The sequence below is a fragment of the Balaenoptera physalus genome (assembly GCF_965194825.1).
Source record: "Balaenoptera physalus genome assembly, chromosome: 11".
Lineage (NCBI taxonomy): Eukaryota > Metazoa > Chordata > Mammalia > Artiodactyla > Balaenopteridae > Balaenoptera > Balaenoptera physalus.
In genome coordinates, this window is record NC_138896.1 from 21,649,736 (window position 1) to 21,676,750 (window position 27,015).

The 27,015-nt window shown below is 38.8% G+C and overlaps 1 protein-coding gene across 5 annotated transcripts; it reads right to left on the minus strand.

The window, feature by feature from the left end:
• Positions 1-1,036: 1,036 nt before the first annotated feature.
• Positions 1,037-26,947, minus strand: LOC309638532 (histone H2B type 1-J-like; the record flags this gene model as incomplete). 5 transcript variants are annotated; one of them, XR_014251186.1, is made up of 4 exons in its annotated part: positions 1,037-17,419; positions 17,554-17,594; positions 24,828-24,881; positions 26,564-26,947. XR_014251186.1 is itself a non-coding variant. In XM_082414610.1 (2 exons), the coding sequence occupies 2 exons, from the start codon at positions 26,945-26,947 to the stop codon at positions 24,875-24,877; spliced, it is 384 nt and encodes a 127-aa protein (XP_082270736.1). In that variant the 3' UTR covers positions 1,037-24,874. The 5 variants fall into 5 exon arrangements, 2 of the variants coding, with proteins under 2 accessions (XP_082270736.1, XP_082270737.1); XR_014251185.1 differs by lacking the exon at positions 17,554-17,594; XR_014251187.1 differs by having other exon boundaries at positions 1,037-17,597.
• Between the last annotated feature and the right edge of the window lie 68 nt (positions 26,948-27,015).

Below are 27,015 nucleotides of genomic sequence, written 5' to 3' on the forward strand. Positions count from 1 at the left end.
GAGTACCAGGGAACTATCAAATGATGTCTTAAAAAACCCCCACTATTTCCAATTTATTTATTCATTAAAACAAGATACAATCATTCTCTTCAACAAGTGGTGTCGGGAAAGCTGGAGAGCTGCATGTAAATCAATGAAATTAGAACACTCCCTCACACCATACACAAAAATAAACTCAAAATGATTTAAATACCTAAATATAAGACATGACACCATAAGACTCCTAGAAGAGAACATAGGCAAACTATTCTTGGACATAAATCATAGCGATCTTTTCTTAAATCAGTCTCCAAAGGCAAAATAAAATAAAGGCAAAACTAAACAAATGCGACCTAATCAAACTTAAAAGGTTTTGCACAGCAAAGGAAACCGTGAACAAAATGAAAAGACAACCTATGGAATGGGAGAAAATATTTGCAACCAATGTGACTGACAAGGGGTTAATATCCAAAAATATACAAACAGCTCATACAGCTCAACATCTAAAAACCAAAGAACCCAGTCAAAAAATGCGCAGAAGACCTAAATAGACATTTCTCCAAAGAAGACGTACAGATGACCAACAGGCACATGAAAAAATGCTTCCTATTAATTTTGCAGCCTGCTTTATCTGTATATGTTCTCCCAGCCTGGTGAATGGCAGTGTTTGGGTTTTTTTTTTTCCTTTTTCAGTATGAGCTGATTTTTTACTCTTTCAATCCAGACAAGCTTTACTCTTTCAAACATTAAACATTTATACAATGCTTCCTATATATTAAAATTTTAATTTCACTATCATCAATTTACTGGTGAGAAAGCACAAAGTAATTTTCCCAAGGTCTCAGAGCTAGCAATTAGTGGCATCAAACTCAGGAAAAGTAATTCTAGAGGCCATAGATCAAACCATTATTCTTTTCTGCCTGTGAATATTATATTATATCATATCATATTATATTATATTATATAAAACTAGATATTAAGTGCTGATATTTTCCATTTTCAAGAGACCTATCCAACACATAATGAGAGATTAGGTTGACAATAAAATTATGGAATAAGATATCTTTTTTATTTTTTTAATTTTCATTTATTTACTTATGGCTGTATTGGGTCTTCGTTTCTGTGCGAGGGCTCTCTCTAGTTGTGGCAAGTGGGGGCCACTCTTCATCGCGGTGCGCGGGCCTCTTACTATCGCTCTTGTTGCGGAGCACAGGCTCCAGACGCGCAGGCTTAGTAATTATGGCTCACAGGCCCAGCCGCTCCGCTGCCTGTGGGATCTTCCCAGACCAGGGTTCGAACCCGTTTTCCCTGCATTGGTAGGCGGATTCTCGACCACTGCACCACCAGGGAAGCCCAAGGTGCCTTGGCTAACACCAAACAATAAGAATGTTGGAGAACCCATATTAATACAAGGCAAAATAGTTAAGATAAAAGAGCATTATTGTGACCAGAGAGGGTTTCTATATAATGGCAGTAAATTTTTAATAGAAATAAACATACAAGGAAGTACATAAATCATAAGTGAACATCTCAATTGGTTGTGTGAACTGATTTATATGCATATATCCAGCACCCAGATCAAGAAACCAGCACTCCAGAAGTTTCCTCTTTTGCTGTCTTCTAGTTACTACCTATCATGGGTATCCAGTATCCTTCTTCTAACACTGAATGACTTTTCATTATCAGTGAAGAGGATAGTTATACATTTTTTTTTAAATGGCCACTTCTGATTCTCAGATGTTTCTTCCAAATTGTTCCTGAGCTTTGGTGGTGAGTGGAGGGCATGGCAAGAGGCTGTAATAAAGTCCAGGAAACCTGAATCTCTCAGGGAGCTGTGCAGTGGTAACTACTCACACTCACTGTGCCTCCTACTCATTACTGTCCACTGACTGTAACTGGCTTTGAAATGTTTCTGGGCTCAGCAAATTATGGAGCATTAGGGAGAGGAGAGAGATGTGCCCCAGGGATCAACATTGTGCAGAAGAAGCTCTTTACCCCTTGTGAACGCAAAACTGATGATGTTGACATCTTGACAACAGTGAGAGTTAGGCATGAGTACTGGGACTTTGGGAACTATAAACAGGGCCTGGCTGGTGCTGCTCTGCCAGAACACCGCCCAGTGCTGCACCAAGGTGAGTATACCTGACAACCGTGGATTGGGACAGCCTTTGGCTTTGGAAGAGAGGCCATTGGAGGCAGGGCTGGTGAGGGGCAGGCTGTAAGAGAGAAGACTCTGAGCTCTTTTGTCACTTATGGAAGAGGAAGCTGCCAGGACCCAGGGCAAAAACAGCTGATATTTCCCAGCTGCCACCCAGAAACATCTGGGTTTTTTTTTAGTCCATGAGGGAGCTGATCCATTATGTACTTCGGGATAGTATCTGAGTCTAACCCATTTTGAAAGTCTCAAATCAGAAAAATGCTTACTAGTGAGATAGATAGATAGAGATATATAGATGATGATAAATGAAGATTTTAGGTCAGAATCAGAAGATAAGTTGGGCTTTATATGTACCATGATTAAATGTTTAAAACTTCTGGAAATTCTCCTTCTTGCTACTGAACCCATGTTCCTTAATTATAGGCTTGAAAAATAATCTCACTAGTGAAGCTACATCGGCAGAGATTTAAACATCACTAGGCCTCATGGCCAGATATCTCTTCTGGGTTATGCTGGTCCTCATGTAGAAAGGCTCTGCCAAAGAACTCCAGGAGGAGTATAGCGTGTTTGCAGATTGCCTTTAGTTGATCCTTAAATGCTGGCTGTAAATGCCTTGCAAAGGTTTTTTAGAAATTTATGTAACCTCTCACCCCTCCCAGCAACCAGAGTAGATATAAAAGTAACACCTGCCCAGTCCATTTTTCATCCTCTTGTGAATAGCAAAGAAAAAAATTCTCAATCCAAAAACTGCTCTGGGTGTCTTAGAGTGGTGTGTCTGTCAAGTAACAACTATTTAATCAGAAGCAGTGAAAGGCTAAGTGTAAATTTGTCAGATTTTACTGTCTCTTGAAAGATGGCACGTGTGTCTTATTGGAGCCAATAACATTAATGGGAGCCTTGAAGTTCAAACCCACCTATTTATCTGAGGAGACGCTGAGGTCCCCAATAAATGTGCCACTCAACATAGATTGACTTGAGTTCTCCAAGTCATCGACTTTTTAGATTCATAAAGAAAAAGAATCTCCTCAAATCCCTCTCCTAATTGGCCCCTAACTTCATCTCTGTCATTAACATGTACTTTTACAACCATAACTCCATGCCTCATTTTGATTGTTTATTTTTAAACTGTTTATTTAATATTATTTTGCAGATACAGAGCCTGGTAATTTAGATACTAGGTGGAGAGTAAGTTACCCGTGTAGCTTAGAAGTGGAGGAAGAAAAGCGAGAAGCAACAGCATCACAGTTCAATGAATTTAGTGAGGGCTTATTAGGCAAGGGAAGTCTAAGCTGGTGTCTTAGTCTGCTCAGGCTGCTATAACAAAATACTGGAGACTGGATGGTTTAAACAATAGAAATTTATTTACCACAGTTCTGGAGGCTGGGAAGTCCAAGATCAAGGTCCAGTTGATTCAGTGTTTGGTGAAGTCCACTTCCTAGCTTGTAGGCATCATCTTGCTGTTGCTCACATGATTTCTTCTTTGTAGGTGTGGGAAAGAGAGGGGGCTATGGTCTCTTTTTATAAGGGCACTAATCCCACCATGAAAGCTCCACCTTCATGACTTCATTTAAACCTAATTACCTCCCAAAGGCCCCACCTCCTAATACCATCACATTAGGGGTTAGGATTTCAACATATGAATCTGGGGGGAAACAAACATTCATAATGGCTGGTTTATGATGAACGAACAGGAGTTAGCTATGAGGTTTTAGCTATGATTATGAGGTGTCATAAGGATGTGACATAAACAGGGAAAAAGAACCATCTTTCAAAGGAGCTGGCACTTCAGATTCCTCTCTCTTAATCCTTTCTGAAAAGCCAAAACCTTCTTCTAAAGCTAAAGAGATATACAAGAGGGAGCCAAACTAAGCATTAATCTGCCAGCATTGCCATTTTTCAGAGAAGTCTTATGGGAAACTCAGCAAGCAGGGATGCCAATCTATAAAGAATTTGAAGACAACTGCTTGCGCTGAAGAGAAGGTCTTTGCAAGCTGTTTTCTAAAGTGTTAAATCTTTGAAGGATTCTGTTCTTAGTCCTAGCAGAATATAGAGATTTCAAAGTCATAAAACAGATGCAATAATAATGACCTGTACTTGGGGTACAATCCTGTTTTAGGGGACCACATATTGAAATAATATCTTGACAAAAATGCTTACTTATGAAAAAGCAAGTTTTTAGGGGACTTGTCAAAGAAAATGTCAGACAATTTCCGCTATGAAAGTAAAGTATAGAAAACTAACATGAATGTCACTCAAATTATTTGTCACACCACGAAGTATCAATACTTGATGAAATTTGGAATATGTACCTCTTTAGATAAAAATATGGATCAAACCAGAAACTAACATAATATTGTACGCAACTATATTTCAATTAAAAAAATAAGGATGAAAAATAGAGTACTGCCCTAATGTAACCTTTATCATGTAATCATGTCAATTAAATCACAGATCAGTCTACTGAGGGAATTCACTTAGGAGTGGTTATTACACAACTGACCGGAGGAAGGATGAAAAATTTAGTAACTTGAGCCTAAGCTAAGAGGTCATCATAAGGCCCCAAAATGTATATTAGTTGCAATTTAAATACAGTTATATTGATTAAATAGGAAAATTGGGGCTCATCCTTCTGACTCAAAGTGTGGGAAAAAAAATGATTCTAATTCTCTTTATATTAAGTATGGGGATGCTTAATTTTTTTATTTTCAGAGGTGGCTCGTTGGTCTAGGGGTATGATTCTCGCTTCGGGTGCGAGAGGTCCCGGGTTCAAATCCCGGACGAGCCCGCCTGCTTTTCGACCAATTGGAATAAGGAATCAGAAAAAGTATTTTCTCTAGTATTATTGCCAGAAAGATGGGCTTTCATTACATTGGCAGCAGGATTGCCTTCGGAGAAGCTGGGTGCTTAATTCCAGATCTCCTTGACTGGGAGGTATCAGGAGTGTTGATGCGAGTTTGCTGGCGCCGGCCCAGTTCCAGCTCTCCTGTGGATCCCTTCCCAAAAAAGTCAAGAAGGAAGGCCTTGGGCATCTAGTCTGCGCGTACGTGTGTACGTGCATACGTACGTGCGTGTGCGTACTTGACTGAGTAGGGCGGGGAAGCGTGAATTATGGTCAACCCGTACCTTCCTTCCTCTCGTAGAGACGTGAATTTTCATTTCCACTGCTACGTCCAACTTGAGTGATCATTTTCGGATTCGCAGCATTTACTGCTACCGCACTGACTAAAGTAAAAGTCACCCCAGCTGCTGCTGCCACGGCTCCCACTGTAATCAACCGTTTACATTTAATCCCACTGTAATCTGCCTCTTTCTTTTCCTGCGTTGCGCCATGGACCTGCATTCCCTGGTCAAAGTTCATTCACTTATTCACTCAACGAATCGATATTCAGTGAATACTGCGTGTCAGCCTCTACTGGATGCCAGGAATGCGATGGAGGACCAGGAATTAAAAAAAAAAAAAAGGAAGGTTTTGTTTCAATGGAATTTAATATCACAAGTAACTAAATGTTTACAATTATCATGCGTCCTATGAAGAAGTGTAGAATTCCCACAGAAGCACATAGCACCAGAGGCTACCTGTAGATTCCGGGGAATATTGCGGGCCAGAGTTTTTCCCCCCGGAGAGAAAAACCACGAGGAGCAATCGCTAATACTGGAAGTTCAAGGTCTTCCCCACCCCAAACGTGGAAACTTACCAGTACCCTTATCCTTGGCCCCAGGAAAAGCTCTCACTTTGGAATTGTTGAAAACGCTCAGGTGAATTGATTAGTATGTAAATTTGGAAGACGAAAAATAGATGGAGCGGAAGGTATTAATCCAGTTACTTTACTCATGCTAGCTAAATTATTTCCTCAGAATAACCGTGTGGTTATGTGGCCAAAACTGAAAGTGGACACACACATATACACACACCACCGCAGTTTCTTCCTTGCTTCATGACACCACAGAGGCTGACCTGGCCCTGCTCATCTTGGTGTTCTGAAATAGTATGGATCCTTTTACCTTTCCTTGTTCTGTTTAATCTTTCCTTGATCAGCTTTGGGAACCCATTAAGTATGAAGATACAGGTCCTTATTCAGAAGTGGTGTGTATATATTGTCTCTTTGTATATACGAATATAAATTTATAATTTATTTGTAATTTAACTATAATTTGGAGTAGATGGTGTCATTCATTAAGCTTGAGATTCAAAAAGAATTTCCTCCAACTCCTGTCCTTTAAGAATTTTCTCAGAATTCAAGAAGTCAGTTTTATGCCATCTAAGCAGATTGAATGAATGATCCTTCTTCAAGGGATTTTACTATCCCAAGCAGGATGAGTTAAATATATTGTCTGATAGTAAATGGCACAGGCAGATCACTTTATCATATAGCCCACAATCAATAAATTGGCCTCATAATCTCATTTTCAGTTATTTGTAGGGCCTAATTATATCTATAGATCAGCAACCAAAGATCACTAGACATCTAAAGTTAATGTCTAATATGAAAGACAGAGATAAAAGTGAACTAAAAAAATAGAGGAAAATATAATGCAGAGAGGAGAAAGCATTCAGGAAAGTTATTATATCTATTCTTGTTTTTTTAAGAGAATGCTGGGTAACTCTTAAGTACAGATGTCTCTTAAAGTTGAAATTGTGAGAGTAGGTACGAAAAACGTAATGGAGTAATTGGAATAAAATGTAAAAGACATCCTCCAGAATGTGGAGTAAAAATATAAAGGCACACTCCAGCAGTCATGCTCCTTGGTTATATACCCAAATAAGTTGAAAACTTATGTCCACAAAAAAAACCTGCACATGAATGTTTATAGCAGCTTTATTCATAATTGTCAATACTTGGAAACAACCAAAATGTCCTTCAATAAATGAATGGATAAACAAACTGTGGTACATCCGTACAATGGACTATTATTCAGTAATAAGAAGAAATAAGCTATCAAGCCACAAAAGGACATGAAGGAAACTTAAAAGCATATTACTAAGTGAAAGAAGCCAATTTGAAAAGGTTGCATATTGTATGATTCCAACTATACGACATTCTGGAAAAAGTAAAACTATAGAGACAAAATATCAGGAGTTCTCAGGGGTATGGGGGCTGTAGGGATGAAGACGTGGAGCACAGGGCAGCGTAACTATTCTGTATGATGCAGTAATGATGGACACATGTCATTATACATTTGTCAAAACCCATAGATTGTCTAAAGGGAAGAGTAAACCCTAACATGAATCATGTTAATAATAATATATTAATATTGCTTCATCAGTTGTAACAAATGTGCCAAAATAATATAAGATGTAAATAATAGGAGAAGCTGTGGGGCATGGGAGGAGGTATGTGTGAACTCTGTACTTTTGAATTAATTTTTCTGTAAACCTAAAACTACCTAAAAAAATAGAGTCTATTTAAAAAGTATAAACAGAATGTAACTAGGACAGAATAATATTTTTTTTTTTTAAGTAGAGGAGACATCCTGGAGGTTTAAAATCCAAGAATAAGAAATTCCAGAAAAAAGGTAAAGTGAGAATATAGAGAACACATAAGTGAGAAAATTAGAAACAAATAATTCAAGCTAATTTCTCAAACTGAAATACATGATTTTCCAAATTTAATGATGTAATGGAGGTCCCAGAACAGTGAATGAAAATACAAACATACAAAGGCATATCTTTCAGACATTTCAGAGAATTTAGGACAAAGAAATCATCCTGAAAGAGAGAAAAACTCATTACAAATGAAGCATAGTAATTAGAATGACTTTGTAATTCTCAAAAGCAATACTGGAAGCTGGAAGAAAATGGAGAACTCTTTCAAAATCCTGAAAGAAAATATTCCCCAGCCTAGCATTCCATACCCAACCAAGTATTCAATCAAGTGTTAGAGAAACTTGAAAGATATTCTCCAATACCCAAATATTCCAAAGTCTTATCTCCAATAAACTCTTTCTCAGGAAGCTACTTACTTGGGAAATGGGGTCTCCAGGGGAAGAAAGTATGCAGATGATGGTGAAGGAAGACCTCAGGATGAAAACCGTATAGCAAGTATAGAAAATACCCAATTTCTTTTGGCAAAAACTTATGGTTATTTGTGGTAATTTGAGAAAAAAATCTAATGTTCAGGAAACAAAATATCATGAGAGATCAGTGAATGATATTTGCCAGTCATAATATATGAACAGTGATACTAATTCAATACACATTATGATATAATTATATTTGGAAGAAAATTTGATAGGAAGAGTATCTGTATATGGTGGTGTTTAAGGTGAGGAAAGAGAAGTGAATCTTCTTTTTGTATAAGGGGTAATCAATAGAAAATACTAAACTTAAAAAATCAAAAAGTAGAAATAAAAGCATCAGTATTAATTAGAATACAGTTTTGTCTTTGTAACAAAGACCCCAATGAACTGTAGCTTGAAGGAAGCAGAAGTTTACTGATTTCTCATGTAATAGTTTGAAGCTATAATCAAGAGCAGGGTGATACTTTGGCTCCAGGGTGTTGGTTCCAGTCTTCTATCTCATGGATCCCTCCTTTCTATGGGTTGCTGGGTCCAATCTCTTTATATTTCATGACACCTTCATTCCTATGATGTTGCCTTTTCCAGCAAGCAGATACAGTAAGAAGAGAGAAGTGAATGGTATTTCTTTCCTCTTCTGGACATAACCTGGAAGTTTTACATCCACTTTCTCTCTAATGCCCTAGTTTAGGAATTGGCCACATGACCATACATCAAGGAAAGCTGTGCATTGTAATCTTCTCATGGGTGGCTATGAACTCTGCTAAATTTCCATTTCTTGGAAGGAAAGCACAAATATTGATGGCAACTAGCCATCTCCGCCATAGCATGATATTTGGAGACATGTTGGTAAAAACAGAAACAACAACACAAACAAAAAGCCAAATGGCTGAAAATCTTTGCCTCTACCAAAGAGGGGGAGGAACACTTTTTTACATACACATATTTCTGAATTACTTGATATTTTTAAACATGTGTGGTTAACTTTGGTTTTAAATTTTTAATTAAAAAAAATAAGCTTTAAACTGACAACCAGGTATGGATAAAAACATTTATCCAGGTTAAAATGAAAAAGGTCAAGAGCACCCTGTGAGGGAAAATGACCTGTCGGAAGAGACGGGAAATAGATTCTTCTTGATACAAAATCATAAATTGGACTAAGCATAGAAAACAAGGTGGAGGGAAGTGGGTTAAATTGAGGTTGAAGATCCAGGCAGGACAATGCAACAAACACTAAAATATAAGGACTTGTCCAGGTTAAGAAGAGAGATTAATTTTTTGGAACAAGCAAAGGGTGGTCTTCACTCAAGAAGATGTTAGAGCAACCTAAGGTAGTGTCCCCACATTTAGAGTGTGAAAATGCCGCAGGGATCCGTTCCTACAGGATTTCCCCCATGTTTCCTGTTGTTCATCCTGTTGTGGTTGATTTGCTTGGGCTTCAAAAGAAAAATCTTCATGACCACCTTCCATTCTCAGATTTATTGATGCTTCCTGATCAGCCACTCACGTACTTCAATGCTCCAGCCACAGTGATTTCCAACAGTTTTCTAGATACTACTCACCTTTGATCACGTGCTTTCCTCAGTCTGGACACCCTCATTTTTTGCACCTCTAGAAAATTTGCTCTTCAAGACTCACCTTCGATATTACCTTCTTTTGTCAGACATTTATGATTCATTATGATTAGTCAGAATTAGTCCCTACTCGTGTTCATTCATGTGCATTTTATTCATTCCATGAAACAAACCAATCAAAAACCAAAAAAAAAAAAAAAAAAGCAGCTAAAATAGCTTTTTTCACCCTTTCCCAGAATCATTTCCTCACTAGAAGTGAGTCTCAACATTTTTAGCACCGCATCCCTTGGAATATAGAATGAAAGTTGGGAAACATTTCCCCTAGAAAGCCACTCAAGAAACACACAGGAATTTGGAAGGAAAACAGAATTCATGGTTCCTCAGATGCGGATGACCCGGGAGGAGAGCCCCACGAAGTTAAAGATTCTTCTCTATGCAATTTCACCCGAAAGTATTGTAGAAGCGGCAATAACACGCAATAGAAATTGAGCCCTATTCAGATCCGTCGTCTTATTTTCCAGACTGTCTCGTTAACCACGAATTAGGAGTCCACATTCGCCAGCTCCCCTGACAGCGACTCCAGTGGAACCGGCTCTGGGAAGCTCTGCCCCTGCGGACACCCGGCCGCGCTCTCGGCCCGCGGGCCCAGGCTCCCCTGACGAGGAACGGTGACAGCAAACTGGTTCAGCCCAGGTTGGCCGCGTCACGCCCACCGCCTGCCAGGACTTGACGCTGAGGCGCCTCCTGCCGGGGACCAGGCAGCCCGAGAAAGGGGAGTGAAAGCCCAGGCAGATGTGTTTCTACCACGTCTCCACCAATTTTATGACTCCTGTGAAAGCTAAGCCCGTTTTTTGTCCCCGTCGCAGCTTTTCCATCCCAGTTCTTTGTCCATTCGTGTGGAAGCTAGCCACCTCCACGTCTCCCAGACGTGTCTAAGCCGTCTCCTAAGCGTCTTTCCCTACGGGAGAGTCAGCGGGTTCCCGAATATAAACTCTGAAATAAAGCACGCCAAGGGTAGAGTACACGTGGACGAGGTGGCCGAGTGGTTAAGGCGATGGACTGCTAATCCATTGTGCTCTGCACGCGTGGGTTCGAATCCCACCTTCGTCGGCTTGACCTTTTGTTAAGGAGAAAGGAAGACCATCTGCCGAGATCTCAACTTTGAATCCACCTAGGAGAAGCCTGCCCTCCCTTCCCTACTCCCAACTGTTATATGTGTGGATTTTCCCAATGATGGTTCCCATTGATAGTTGATTGGCTACTGTCATTTGATAAAGTTCCTTCATGTAGGTGGAGGAGGAGAAGAAAGTGAAAGACAGATGAAGCTGGTAGAAACTGGAGTCTGGTCTCTCTAGTCCCTCATTTTAGAAGTCATTACTCCAATGAGCAGTAAAATAAATTCATCAAAAAGATATTCAACAGGACAAACACACCAAGGTAGAATTTCAATTACTTAGATTCTCAAGAACAAATCTACTGACCAAAATCGAAGAAATGTATAGCACTGAAGAGATGAGTACACGAGTTTTTTAAAAATTAAGAAATTCAGCGGTAAGTTGGTTTCAAGTGACAACCACACAAACCTCTTTCCAAGAGGCCACAGGCAGGATGCGGCTTAAGGATGGAACCAAGAACCTGTTGCTGAAGACTGATTGGGTTGGACATTCCCAGACCGTACCCCTGAGGACTTGAAAATGAAGATGCCCCATGTAAGGGCCACATGGTAAGGAGATGCATGGTTTAGAGAGATTCAGAGGAACACAGTGTCCCAGGATTTGGTAGGGGAGATGGTCGGAAAGTCTGGGAAGAGTGACTTGTAGGACCTATCTGAGCCCAACTTTAAATGAATTGAAGGTTGAATCAATAGGAAACAATAAAGCAATATTTTATCCCATTCTGAGATTAATATTTGTTCTTTTTGGTAGTAGATGCTACATACATGTTCTTCACTCTACCACATTGCCACTAAAGTACCCCAAACTGAAAGAAAGGGTGTCCTCTTTCCCTGAGGTACACATATTTAATGTTCTTAGCCTGCTAGGAAGTGACATCCTTGACTATACATAGGGTGGGACTCTCATAAGCCACCAAGTGGACACCAGACAAATTTTCCTGGAAGTACTTCGCAGGCTCTAATGCATTTCCACTTGTGAACTAGAGTTCTTGTTCCTTACTTGTAGGCTTTTCATAACTAATTTTAAGAAAGTATATTGCAAATTTTCCTTTTCCTATTATATTTTAAGTTGACCAAAGAATTGAATTTTTGCTTTTATTTTTAAAAAACAGCTTTATTAAAGTATAATTGGCATATGATGAACTGCATATATTTAAAGAGTACATTTTAATGAATTTTGACATATGTATACACATGAAACCATGATCCCAATCAAGATAGTGAACTTATCTATCGGCCCTAAAATCTCATTGTCCCCCTTTGTAATTCTTTTCTCCTGCCCCCTCTGTCCCCCATCCCCACAGGATAACTGATCTGCATTTTGTCACTATAGATTAGCTCACTTTTTCTAAAGTTTTGTATAAATATAGTTCAGTATGTACTTTACTTTGATTGACTCCTTTCATTCAGCCTAATTATTCTGAGATTTATCCATTTTATGTGTGTGGTGGACAGACCCCTCCCATGAGCCCCACATCCAGGTGTTTGGGCTTTTGTCTATGTCCTCCCCTTGAGTGTGAGATGGACCTGGGACTTACTTTAACTAATAGAATATGGCAAAGATGATTGGATCATTCCTGTGATTATACTGAGCTATATAAGACTCATTCTTGCTAGCTGATTCACTCTAGAGAGTATCCTTGCTGGCTTCATGGTGTAAATGGTCAAGGAGGGAAAGCCCACTTGGCAAGGAGCTTCAGGCACCTCTAGGAAGTGCAGGTAGCCCCTGAAAACTGAAAGATACTTCCAGCTAACAACCAGCAAGAAGCCTGTGCCTTCAGTCCTAAAGCTGCAAGGAAATAAATTCTGCCAACAACCTGAGGGGGCTTGGAAGCAGATTCTTCCCTAGCCAATTGAAGGGCAGCAGAATACGCCACCCCAAAATACGCCTCTTTGGCATAAGGATTATTTTGAGCTGATTATTTTTGAGAAGAAAACAGACACAGGAGATGCACTAAAAAACAGTAGACTTTACCCTTTTATAAGGGAACTTTACATTTATAAGGGAAGTCTCCACTTGTAAGGGTGAATCCCTACCAGGAAGAGAAACTCTTATCAATGGAGAAAGTACCCGACTTAAATGTGCATAAGAACATTACCCTTGCTCACTGTGTTTTTCCTCCTGTAACTGATGTCCCCAGTCACCACCATCTTTCTTTTGTCTTTAGCTGAAGATGGCACTTAATGTAGTGGCTCGGGGCATTTCAGGGAGTTGTACTCAGTTTTCCTGGGTATCTCCCATGTATATACAAGGTAAACATGTTGTAGGGGAGCCAAATTTGCCAACCCAAGTGCATCCCTTTGGCATGAGGATTCATTTAGGCTGATTATTTTTAAGAAACAAGACTTGGGGAGTTTTCCTTGTTACCTCCTCCTTAATTGCCTAAAAGAATTTAGATAAAAGGCTTGTTCCAGACTAGAGCTATCACCAGAGGTATCTACAAAAAATCTGGGCAAGTTGTGGCAGGGGAAACTTGGCAGGGCATAGAGATCAGACCTCACTCCATTTCCCATTGTCTCTGCCTAGCCCAGGGAACATTTGTTTACCAAGCATATGTTTTCCCACCTCCATGTGAATTGTCTCCCTCCCCATTGACATGCCAAACCACTACCCCAACATCCTCTTTTGTCTTTAGCTGAAAATGGTATTTAAGATGAGGATTTTGATCATTTTGTCAAGTTACTCAGTTTTCCTGGGTCTCTCCCACATATACATGTTACTAAAGTTTTGTTTGATTTTTCTCTTGTTAAGCTGTCTCATGTCCATTTAATTCTTAGACCAGCCAGAATGTTACTGGCTGGAGCCGGAAGAGAACTCATATTTGGCTGCTCATTGCTCAAAAGTCAATGTTCGAGAGACAAGTGTTGATGGAAAAAGAAAGATGCTTTATTTAGGAAGCAGGCAACCTGGGGAGATGGCAGACTTGCCTCCCAAAAACCATCTCCAAGTCGCCAGTTAGAGTGAAAAGGGTTCTATGGGGAAAAACTGGAAAGTTTCAGGGGTGGACTTCCTTTCCAGTTTAGATGACTCTTTCTTTCTCTTTCCTGTTCTCTCTCTCTTCTCCTCCCTTTCTCTCCCTCTCTTTCTCTCTCTGTCTCTCTCCCCTAAATAAAACAAATGAGACAATCCAGGGCAACAGTTTTGTGGAAAGAAATGAGTATCAGGCAGTACTAGACAATGCAAAAACAAAATCCTGTACAGATTTGAATCCAACACCTCTTGCTTACCAGTAGAATGCACAACAAACAACAATCCCTATATTGTATTAAAATTAATTTATTTGATATGCATCATATGGACAACTTTTAAGAGCATGCCAGTAGAATTTTAGAATTTGTCATTAAGTCACATATTGTTTGGAGCAGGAAACATACCAAGACAAAGCTCCTTGGTACAAAACACTGTCAAGGCCTGAACAAAGGAAGCTGTCAATTGTGGAAAAGGAAAGATACAAATTGTCTGTTTTTCATTTCCTATCTTGACAGCTATAAAAAGTTGTTCTAAAAAAAACAAACAAACACAGGTCTTTCCACTCTCCAGGACAAATCAACAAATACTGAAGTTTACAAGCTAGGTGTTGAAAATGTGCTAGGTTACAGTGTGATAGTTACTGCTCTTGGGGAGATGGAGATGTTCAGAAAAGAAGCCACACACACCCCCAAAAAAATATATGGTGGGAAAGTAAAAACACCAAACAAGTATAAATAAAAAGCTGTGGGGAGTTTAGAGAAAAACAATGTATCAGATCAAAGGAATCAAGAATGGGCATTAAAGAATAAAACTGAAGCAAGAAAAGAGCGTAGAGGCCACAAGCATGGAAATGGGAACTTCTCTCTGAGGAAAGAAGAACTTGTTTAATTGGGTATAAAACATTCATTCAGGATAGAAATGAATTTTTAGTAAGCTCGAAAGTTGCACATAATGTTGAGTAATGGTTTGAAATTCAGATTAAGGGGATGGAAGATCTTTTGAAGAACTTTGAGCAGAGGAGTTACATTTCAAACTGAGTTTTGAAGTACACTTCTTTAGCTGTGTCAGAAAGATTACAAGATGGTGTGACTAGAGGTGAAGAAACCAGAAGCTATTCAAACATAGAAGGGCCCCAGATGCTGGGCCATGTTCCTTCCATCAGCCTCTGAAGTAAGAGGTGGCCTATATGTGACACAGCATTTCCTCTACAGTACTATGTACCACGAATGGCTGAAGGAATGAGTGAAAAGAAAAAGAATGTGCAGGAATAATCTACAAGATGTGGCAAGCCCTCGGAGGTGGGGCTATCTCTTTAACTGGTGAAGAAATCCTCAAATCTGTAAATATGTGTTAAGAGAACTTGCAAGGACACATGGAGAAGGAACATGGAGAGAACATGAGCTGAGATGGAAGAAAGAACACACATTTTAGAATCAAAAAAATTTGCTTTCCAGTACTGGCTTTGCCACTTATCAGCCATGTGACCTGAAGAATTTATTTTCCCCTGAGCCTCAGCTTCACATCTAAAATGGGGATAATGATATATGTTCATGAATAAATTAAATTAGATTAAATAAAGCAATGTGAGTAATTAGAGTTTTATATTTCTGTGGTACACAGCACTGGACAGATAGTGGCGATTATTGCTATGAGGTCCTTTTGATGGTATTTTGAAGAGGATCTCAGGCCACTTGGTTGGAAGTGCAGATTTAAAGGCGTTTAGGCTGGAGACAAGTTTGGCAGTAATTCGTCCCTTCATTGGTTGGACTAGATAGAATACTCCATCTACTACGGCCAGAGAGGAGACTATGGGCAGTGAAAGAGTGATTGAAATTTCGGAAGGCAAGGGAGTTCAGGTGAAGAAAAAAGACTAGCCAAATGCGAACACAACTGTCTCCACTCACATGTCCACAGGGTCCTCCCGCTGGATGAGCAGCGAATGGCATCGACAGCACTGCCCTCTAGTGCTGGGTCCCTCTAACTGCAGGGGTGAAATGGAAGCCTTGGCCCATGTGGAGAAGTCCTTAGATACCAGTGTTTCTCTACTGGGAGAAATGTTAATTCAGAAAACAGTACTTTGAGGGGAGGGAGATTTGTCATTTCCTGTTAGCCACAACCCCTGAAACCAACCAGGCTGCATGTCTTTCCTGACAGAATGGCGCTAAGTTTGAAATTCTGAGAGGGCAGACTATCTTGATGTGACACAATGTGTCACTTGCCTTATTTGGCATATAAAAATAAAATAATGTATGTACCAATAACCATTAATGAAAAATATTTAGGAAGAAGCAGCAATCTGAGTTTTAACAAAACCAAAGGTTTTTGCAGGGGAGAGAAAACTGGGAGTCACCAGAAGGAGCACTCAGAGAATGGCAGGAAGTGAAAACAATTTGACTTTGATCTGTTGAATCCCAAGGAAGGATTTCTTCACTTCCTTTACACCCAAGGAAGTAAAGAAAATTCTTTGAGGGTTTCCCATAACAGCAGTGGAGCCTAGGAATATTACTTTATCCAGATACACCTTGTGCCAAGCACCGTTCTAGAAGCTTGGGGATACAGTAGTGATCAAAGTAGACCAAAACAGAAAAATACATTTCTCAAGGGACTTACATTCTGGTGAAGAGGGCAGTATGGTGAAGATTATAAGCAAAAGAATAAGTATATAGCATGCCAGATCTTGATACGCATTATGCAGAAAAATATAGTAATAGAAATAGGAAATTTGCATGGGGCGGCTTAATTATTAAAGATGACAGTCAAAGGCGGCCTCACTGACAAGACAAATACTTGCATTAGGACCTCAATGCCCCTTATTACAAAGCATGGAAGTCCCATCTCAGGAAGGGAACAGGAATTCAGCCACCCCAGAGCTTTCCGGACCAGGTTCAGCCCCTGGGCAGCTCATCGAAGAGTCCCAGGATTCCTCTCAAATAAGCATCAGGCTTATTTTCAGGGAAGATGCAGCCAGTGTAGGAAAAGGTTTGGCCTCAGGTTACCCTCCTAGGATCACTGGCTCAGGTGCACCTGCTGAGAAGTTTCAGCCACTCTACTTACTAATAGGAAAGAGTTCCAAGCTAGATAATGAGAAAAGCAAGGCACAGAACCGTGAAAGGAATATAGCCATTGGCCATTTATGTTAATGGGGACATAACAGAATTCACCCTTACATATTTGTGTTTGTATAAAGAAATTCCAGATGGGTACACAGGAAACTAATAAATGTGGTTCTTTGTTATTGATGGGGGAACTGGGCAGATGAGGGCTGTGTTTGAAATAGGATTGTTTATTGTATTATTTATATATGCAATTATTAAACCCTAGCAATGGACTGCCTAGTAGAAACCACAAAACAATATTAGCTACATTTTCTTAAAGGGCCACAAGATGGCGATAGCGTTTCTTGATTGTCGAGCCTGTGAGATGGGAGGAGGGGACGGCTGCTGCTATGAGCTCCTCCCTTGTGCAAATGGCCTTCTTGTTCCCTTAGTTCAGTCGCCAGAATTTCTCTTTCCCAGCACTTGATTCCTCTCATTGTCACCCCTTGTTGACTGAAAGAGAATTATGTTCGTTAATTGGGCCAGCTTTCTTGAAACCTTTTTTTGGGGAGGAGGGTAAGGGGGAGGGAGGCGGGGAAAGGATTATGGAGGTCTTGAAGTATACCCAAAAGTACACGAAAACGTACCTCCAGGTGTCCATCAGACAAGCTTCAACAATTACCAACATCTGCTTTGTTTCATTATCCAGGCATACATTGTGGGGGAGGGTAGCAATGTAAAGAAATCATAAACATGTTTTTTTCAATCATGAATATTTTCACAAACATCCTAACGGATACAGAGTTAAACAAAATACAAGATTTTCTCACCTAAGAAAAATTGTAAATGATTTGTAACATCATCCAATATCTAGTACTAAAAAAAAATCCTCAATGGCCTCAAATATTTTTTTACAATGATCTTGTCTGAATGGTATTCCATTAGATCTACAAATGGCATTTGGTTACTGTGTCTCTTAAATCTATTTTAATTCATGATGTTTAACCAAATCTGAGTTTGCTCTTTGGAAAAGGAGTTGAGAAACTATAATCTGGGTGATGGGAATTCTCATTGTCCATGGGTGGTCACTGCTTGCAGACCTTTTCTCTGAAAAGTGATGGGGGAAATAAGGGTTTTCTTAAAAGAAAAAAAAAAAAAAATCATACTGATGTTTTCCATTCAAATTTAAGTCAAAAGCGTTTTTTACTTAACATTTTTTAATAGATCTTTATTGGAGTATAATTGCTTCACAGTACTGTGTTAGTTTCTGTTGTACAACAAAGTGAATCAGCCATATGCATACATATATCCCCATATCCCCTCCCTCTTGAGCCTCCCTGCCACCCTCGCTATCCCACCCCTCTAGGTCTTCGCAAAGCACCGAGCTGATCTCCCTGTGCTATGCTGCCACTTTCCACGAGTCAACTATTTTACATTTGTTATGTCAATGCTACTCTCACTTCACCCCAACTTCCCCCTCCCCACTGTGTCCTCAAGTCCATTCTCTATGTCTACGTCTTTATTCCTGCCCTGCCACTAGGTTCATCAGCACCATTTTGTTTTTTTTTACTTAACATCTTTAAGGTTATAATTGAAATTCTTTTATTCTGAAAAACTTAGTTTCTTATATGATAAAAAAAGACTTGTTTTCTCTATAGACAAAATAAGAAAAGACATCTTAACACTTTAATTATTCTGAATTAGAAACTAGAATGAAAAAGAAAAGAAAGGTTTGAACCTACTAAAATCTGACCTCGAGTGAGGTCAAGGTCAGATTTTAGTAGAAATAGACTTTTCAACTCTTTCCTCATTTAAAATTGATATTCACTAATATTCTGTCCTTCCCAAATTAAGAAAGAACATAGAAGTCTTGACGCTGCAAAATAGTTTAAAAAGAAAATGCCTCCTCTAATGAAGTGTAGCATAACACTCTTATCTTCACGGTTAGTACTTTTGTTTCTTGTTTAAGAAATCCTTTGGTACTGTGAGATATTTTCTTAGCTTACCTTCTAAAAAGGCTTAATGGTTTTCCTGTTACATTTAAGGGTCTTTTTTCCCCTGTGGGTAACCAATCGTCCTGATAAATTTTTGAACAGCTTATCTTTTCCTCACTTTACCTCACCACTTTCACTTCTAAAGATTCAACAAAATATTAGATATGATCTTTGCCTTTCTATCTAATTCAGCTGGTAAATGTGTCCATCTCTGTGCAATACCACCCAGTATTATAGCTATATGACTCTTTTTTTAACACTGAATCATATTCTACCTCATCAGGAGTTTCTTGGATTTTTTTTTTACCCTTTTGATCCTCAAATAAATGTTAGAATTAACTTCCAAATTCCAAAGCTAGGATTTTGACTGAAATTACCTGATTTTGTCAGTCCTCCTTTGGATACTAAAACTTCTAAAAAAATAAAGTAAAATAAACACAGCAGAGATGCAAGGATGGAAAGTGAAACTTTTTCAAGTTGGTAATTAAGTAAGTGTAATAGCAGTGGTACCACTCCATTTCTACCTCTTAGTTCTTTAACAAATGTGTTTTGACAAGGGGAGAAATTACGCCAATTCTTTGTCACTATTCAGCACACATACAGTATCCAGTTGAACAGGACTCCAGTAATGTGCCAGACTGCTAGGTGCCACTTTGAGTCTCCCAATAATTGATAAGGCTGCTTCTTTATCAACGAAGGATGTGGTACACATTAAGACTGCAATAAAATAGGAACATACATATCGATAATTACCTTAAATGTAAATGGATTAAATGCTCCCACCAAAAGACATAGATTGGCTGAATGGACACAAAAACAAGACCCGTATATATGCTGTCTACAAGAGACCCACTTCACACCTAGGGACACATACAGATGGAAAGTGAGGGGATGGAAAAAGATATTCCATGGAAATGGAAATCAAAAGAAAGCTGGAGTAGCAATTCTCATATCAGACAAAATAGACTTTAAAACAAAGACTATTACAAGAGACAAAGAAGGACACTACATAATGATCAAGGGATCAATCCAAGAAGAAGATATAACAATTGTAAATATTTATGCACCCAACATAGGAGCACCTCAATACGTAAGGCAAATACTAACAGCCATAAAAGGGGAAATCGACAGTAACACAATCATAGTAGGGGACTTTAACACCCCACTTTCACCAGTGGACAGATCATCCAAAACGAAAATAAATAAGGAAACACAAACTTTAAATGATACATTAAACAAGATGGACTTAATTGATATTTATAGGACATTCCAACCAAAAACAACACAATACACATTCTTCTCAAGTGCTCATGGAACATTCTCCAGGATAGACCATACTTTGGGTCACAAATCAAGCCTTGGTAAATTTAAGAAAATTGAAATCGTATCAAGTATCTTTTCGGACCACAACGCTATGAGACTAGATATCAATTACAGGAAAAAATCTGTAAGAAATACAAACACATGGAGGCTAAACAACGCACTACTTAATAACCAAGAGATCACTGAAGAAATCAAAGAGGAAACCAAAAAATACCTAGAAACAAATGACAATGAAAACACGATGACCCAAAACCTATGGGATGCAGCAAAAGCATTTCTAAGAAGGAAGTTTATAGCAATACAATCCTACCTTAAGAAACAAGAAACATCTCAAATAAACAACCTAACCTTACACCTAAAGCAATTAGAGAAAGAAGAACAAAAAACCCCAAAGTTAGCAGAAGGAAAGAAATCATAAAGATCGGATTAGAAATAAATGAAAACGAAATGAAGGAAATGATAGCAAAGATCAATAAAACTAAAAGCTGGTTCTTTGAGAAGATAAACAAAATTGATAAACCATTACCCAGACTTATCAAGAAAAAAAGGGAGAAGATTCAAATCAATAGAATTAGAAATGAAAAAGGAGAAGTAACAACTGTCACTGCAGAAATACAAAGGATCATGAGAGATTACTACAAGCAACTCTACGCCAGTAAAACGGACAACCTGGAAGAAATGGACAAATTCTTAGAAATGCACAACCTGCCGAGATTGAACCAGGAAGAAATAGAAAATATGAACAGACCAATCACAGGCACTGAAATTGAAACTGTGATTAAAAATCTTCCAACAAAAGCCCAGGACCAGATGGCTTCACAGGCGAATTCTATCAAACATTTAGAGAAGAGCTAACACCTATCCTTCTCAAACTCTTCCAAAATATAGCAGAGGGAGGGACACTCCCAAACTCATTCTACGAGGCCACCATCACTCTGATACCAAAACCAGAAAAAGATGTCACAAAGAAAGAAAATTACAGGCCAATATCACTGATGAAAATAGATGAAAAAATCCTCAACAAAATACTAGCAAACAGAATCCAACAGCACATTAAAAGGATCATACACTATGATCAAGTGGAGTTTATCCCAGGCATGCAAGGATTCTTCAATATGTGCAAATCAATCAACGTGATACACCATATTAACAAATTGAAGAATAAAAACCATATGATCATCTCAATAGATGCAGAGAAAGCTTTCGACAAAATTCAACACCCATTTATGATACAAACGCTCCAGAAAGTAGGCATAGAGGGAACTTTCCTCAACATAATAAAGGCCATATATGACAAACCCACAGCCAACATCGTCCTCAATGGTGAAAAACTGAAACCATTTCCACTCAGATCAGGAACAAGACAAGGTTGCCCACTCTCACCACTATTATTCAACATAGTTTTGGAAGTTTTACCAACAGCAATCAGAGAAGAAAAAAAAATAAAAGGAATCCAAACTGGAAAAGAAGTAAAGCTGTCACTGTTGGCAGATGACATGATACTATACATAGAGAATCCTAAAGATGCTACCAGAAAACTACTTGAGCTCATCAATGAATTTGGTAAAGTAGCAGGATACAAAATTAATGCACAGAAATCTCTTGCATTCCTATACACTAATGATGAAAAATCTGAAAGTGAAATTAGGAAAACATTCCCATTTACCACTGCAGCAAAAAGAATAAAATATCTAGGAATAAACCTACCTAAGGAGACAAAAGACCTGTATGCAGAAAATTATAAGACACTGATGAAAGAAATTAAAGATGATACAAATAGATGGAGAGATATACCATGTTCTTGGATTGGAAGAATCAACATTGTGAAAATGACTCTACTACCCAAAGCAATCTACAGATTCAATGCAGTCCCTATCAAACTACCACTGGCATTTTTCACAGAACTAGAACAAAAAAATTCACAATTTGTATGGAAACACAAAAGACCCCGAATAGCCAAAGCAATCTTGAGAAAGAAAAACGGGAGCTGGAGGAATCAGGCTCCCTGACTTCAGACTATACTACAAAGCTACAGTAATCAAGAGAGTATGGTACTGGCACAGAAACAGAAATATAGATCAATGGAACAGGATAGAAAGCCCAGAGATAAACCCACGCACATACGGTCACCTTATCTTTGATAAAGGAGGCAAGAATATACAGTGGAGAAAAGACAGCCTCTTCAATAAGTGGTGCTGGGAAAACTGGACAGCTACATGTAAAAGAATGAAATTAGAACACTCCCTAACACCACACACAAAAATAAACTCAAAATGGATTAAAGACCTAAATGTAAGGCCAGACACCATCAAACTCTTAGAGGAAAACATAGGCAGAACACTCTATGACATAAATCACAGCAAGATCCTTTTTGACCCACCTCCTAGAGAAATGGAAATAAAAACAAAAATCAACAAATGGGACCTAATGAAACTTAAAAGCTTTTGCACAGCAAAGGAAACCATAAACAAGAAGAAAAGACAACCTTCAGAATGGGAGAAAATATTTGCAAATGAAGCAACTGACAAAGGATTAATCTCCAAAATTTACAAGCAGCTCATGCAGCTCAACATTAAAAAAAAAAAAAAACCCAATCCAAAAATGGGCAGAAGACCTAAATAAACATTTCTCCAAAGAAGATATACAGATTGCCAACAGACACATGAAAGAATGTTCAACATCATTAATCATTAGAGAAATGCAAATCAAAACTACAATGAGATATCATCTCACACCAGTCAGAATGGCCATCATCAAAAAATCTAGAAACAATAAATGCTGGAAAGGGTGTGGAGAAAAGGGAACCCTCTTGCACTGTTGGTTGGAATGTAAATTGATACAGCCACTATGGAGAACAGTATGGACGTTCCTTAAAAATCTAAAAATAGAACTACCATACGACCCAGCAATCCCACTACTGGACATATACCCTGAGAAAACCATAATTCAAAAAGAGTCATGTACCACAATGTTCATTGCAGCTCTATTTACAATAGCCAGGACATGGAAGCAACTGAAGTGTCCATCAACAGATGAATGGATAAAGAAGATGTGGCACCTATATACAATGGAATATTACTCAGCCATAAAAAGGAATGAAACTGAGTTATTTGTAGTGAGGTGGATGGACCTAGAGACTGTCATACAGAGTGAAGTAAGTCAGAAAGAGAAAAACAAATACCGTATGCTAACACATATGTATGGAATCTAAAAAAAAAAAAAAAATGGTCATGAAGAACCTAGGGGCAAGATGGGAATAAAGATGCAGACCTACTAGAGAATGGACTTGAGGATACAGGGAGGGGGAAGGGTAAGCTGGGACAAAGTGAGAGAGTGGCATGGACATATATACACTACCAAACGTAAAATAGATAGCTAGTGAGAAGCAGTGGCATAGCGCAGGGAGATCAGCTCGGTGCTTTGTGACCACCTAGAGGGGTGGGATAGGGAGGGTGGGAGGGAGGGAGATGCAAGAGAGAAGAGATATGGGGACATATGTATATGTATAACTGATTTACTTTGTCATAAAGCAGAAGCTAACACACCATTGTAAAGCAATTATACTCCAATAAAGATGTTAAAAAAAAAAAAAAGATTGCAGTAAGTCTCATTGCCATTTGTACATCGCCTTACTTTTTCTCTATAATGTATTGAGATCGGTTAAAAAAATGTTGTGAGATATGAGGTATAAAGTATTCAAGAGGTTCACAGATAGTCTTGCTAGCAACAACATAAGAGAAAGCGAAGCACATCCAAATCTAGAGTAAGTGTCTACCTCGTCGGAGACAAATCCCTGCCTCATCCAGGACAAAATTTATTGAAATCAATGGATAGTTTGTAAATGTAGTTATTACTAATTGAGTATTTTCCATATATCATCAACAATTGAAAATAAAATTAACGGAAATTTATATTATAATGAAATTAACTCTAACATAGCAAAGATAAGGTTATAATTGAAGAACAGATATCTGCATGGTATCTACATATAGGGCCACTAATCTTTTGACAGACTCTGTCAGTGTGTCTCTATTAACTTCTGAGGGAATGGGTGCCTTGATTTCAATAACCATTGTAGATTAGTTTAAAAAAAAATATGTGTACAGTAGAAAAGGAAATATAATCATTTAATGTACCTTGAAAAAAAGTCCTTTACAACCAGCTGGTTCATCTAAGGCAATAGTCAAGGCATCATTCTGATTTGTGACCTCTGGGGAAGACCTGGCAATTAGTTCTAAGTATTGTGAGCAACAAATGTCTATTTATTTTGTGATAAGATACATCACAACGTACATTTTTTCAAATGACATACTGTGTTAGTTTAGCCTTGAACCAGTTCTTCTGAAGCTGATTACCAATGAGATAAACTGATAGCATTTGGTTTTTCAAGCAAAGGAGTAAATCCTCCCCTTACTAATAAGGGGATTCCATCAAGGTGCAAACAACCCAAAAGATGAAAATTTGATTTATTTACCTGGTTTATTTATCTCTTAGGCAGTTTCATTTTCTGCGTAACAGGAGAATTGGCTGGGACCTTTTCAACTTTGTAGTTTTAAAAAATTTAGTCTTTATGAATTTTCATCTGGGGATAAAGGATGACTCACCTTCTATTCCAATCCCTCTCCTTCTTCCACAGATTTTATTCTGATTGCTATATACTAAAAGACAAAGAAACAACCAAAAAAGTATTTAGCTTGGAAATTATCAAATAATTATTTGGATTAATGGAGAAGACGGGAGGTTCACGTGACACATGACACAACAAGAAACAAAAATCATTTATGTTCTGTTTATTTACAGGACTCGGTTACCATTAGTGTTGGATAGAGATGGTGAAAGAAAAGAACTTTTTTCTTTCTTCCTTTCTTTCTTTATTTTTCATGTCATAATGAGTGTACATTCTCTATATGGAAACGCACAACAAGCCAGTTAGCAGCAACTCAAATAGATATATGAGACACTATGGAAGCAGTTTCCAAATTCTGGACAAGCTGTTAGAAAAAGCTCAAAAAAGGGAAGAAATTTCAGAGAGCAGGCAAGGCTAAAGTGGGCGTTGAAACATGGGTAGGCTTTGGGTCAACAAAGGGGAAGAGTACATTTGATAGTGGATTTAACAAATATTAATTGCTTTTAGACATTATTACTATGCTAAATTTAGATCCATTTTAGATAAATTAGGTGCTTTATTTACGTAAATTAAATTCATTGAAAATCACGACCTAAATCAAAAAACAGCCATAGTGGAAGCTTCCAAACTTTATAGATAATGGCTTTTGACCTAAAAGAGACACGTAATTTTAAACAACCGTAATCTAGAGAAGCATTGTTTGTTGAGTGCCTGGTTCTCATTTATGACAACCTGAACGACGCGGAATTTGTTTTTCTTCACTGGTTCCAGGCAATGTTAAAACAGCATTTAAAATACCAACCAAAGCAACTTTAAAATAGAAACGGATTTTTTTCAGAAAAAAGTTTGAGATAAACGCCCTCAAGGTTCTCGCCTTCATCGGACCCCAAATAGTCATGTTTAGTCTTGTAATGTTTCCTATTATATGGATATAGCGCAAAACGAAAACAATATTCTCATTAGAAATAAACCGTTGGTATTTCTCAAGCTGAAAATCACATCCACCAAGTTCCTTTCTCTCCAAAGAAAATTTCGATTTTTAAATCAATCTCATTCTCGAAAGGGAAAAAGAACTAAGAAAAAGACAAAAATGAAAAAAGCAGGAACTACCCAAAAACGTTTATTTAAGGAGCTTCTGTGTGCTAGACTGAGAAACAGGAAGTGGATTCCTCCCGCGCATCGAAACCCCCTGTCTCTTCCTGGATGCCGGCAACCAATCAGGCCGTGGAGGGAAAGAGCGGGCGCCCGGGCAAATTTAAACTGCCCGCGCAATCTCTGCACCCCCGCAGGAATCCAATTCTTTGTCCCGGAGCCGTTTTGGATTTACTACGAATTTAAAAATTAACTCCTCCCTCGTTACTTAACCCTAAATGGTAACCCTAATAGATATCAGAATTGGTACCTGAGCCCTTTTAAACATACGAAGTACCTAAACGACAATGAAAAGGCCAGGGCAGGGTTACAAAGAGTTTCAGAGTTTTGCCAGGGTCAGGTAACATCATCTTTGTAGTTAGCGTTTTTGTAGTTAGCGTATCTCAAGCTTACCGTGACAGGAAAGTCCTAAAGAACTGCTCAGTAATTGCTCTACTTCGCACACTAAATACTGTAATGAGCTACGAAGGCCCAGCTCAGACACAGAACCAGCACCAGCTCTCTCTCTGAGCATATGGTGGCTCTTAAAAGAGCCGTTAAAACTGTTTGCAACCCACTCACTGTTTACTTGGCGCTGGTGTACTTGGTGACAGCCTTGGTGCCCTCGGACACGGCGTGCTTGGCCAGCTCCCCGGGCAGCAGCAGGCGCACAGCCGTCTGGATTTCCCTGGACGTGATGGTCGACCGCTTGTTGTAATGCGCCAGGCGCGACGCCTCGCCCGCGATGCGCTCGAAAATGTCGTTGACAAACGAGTTCATGATGCCCATGGCCTTAGACGAAATACCGGTGTCCGGGTGGACCTGCTTCAGCACCTTGTACACATAGATGGAATAACTCTCTTTGCGGCTGCGTTTTCGTTTTTTACCATCTTTCTTCTGCGCCTTAGTAACCGCCTTCTTGGATCCCTTTTTCGGAGCAGGAGCAGATTTAGCCACTTCCGGCATGATAAAAAGCAAGTCAAAAAGCACTCGGGAGAAAGAAAAATAGCGGGATGAAAGATACGATGTGTCCT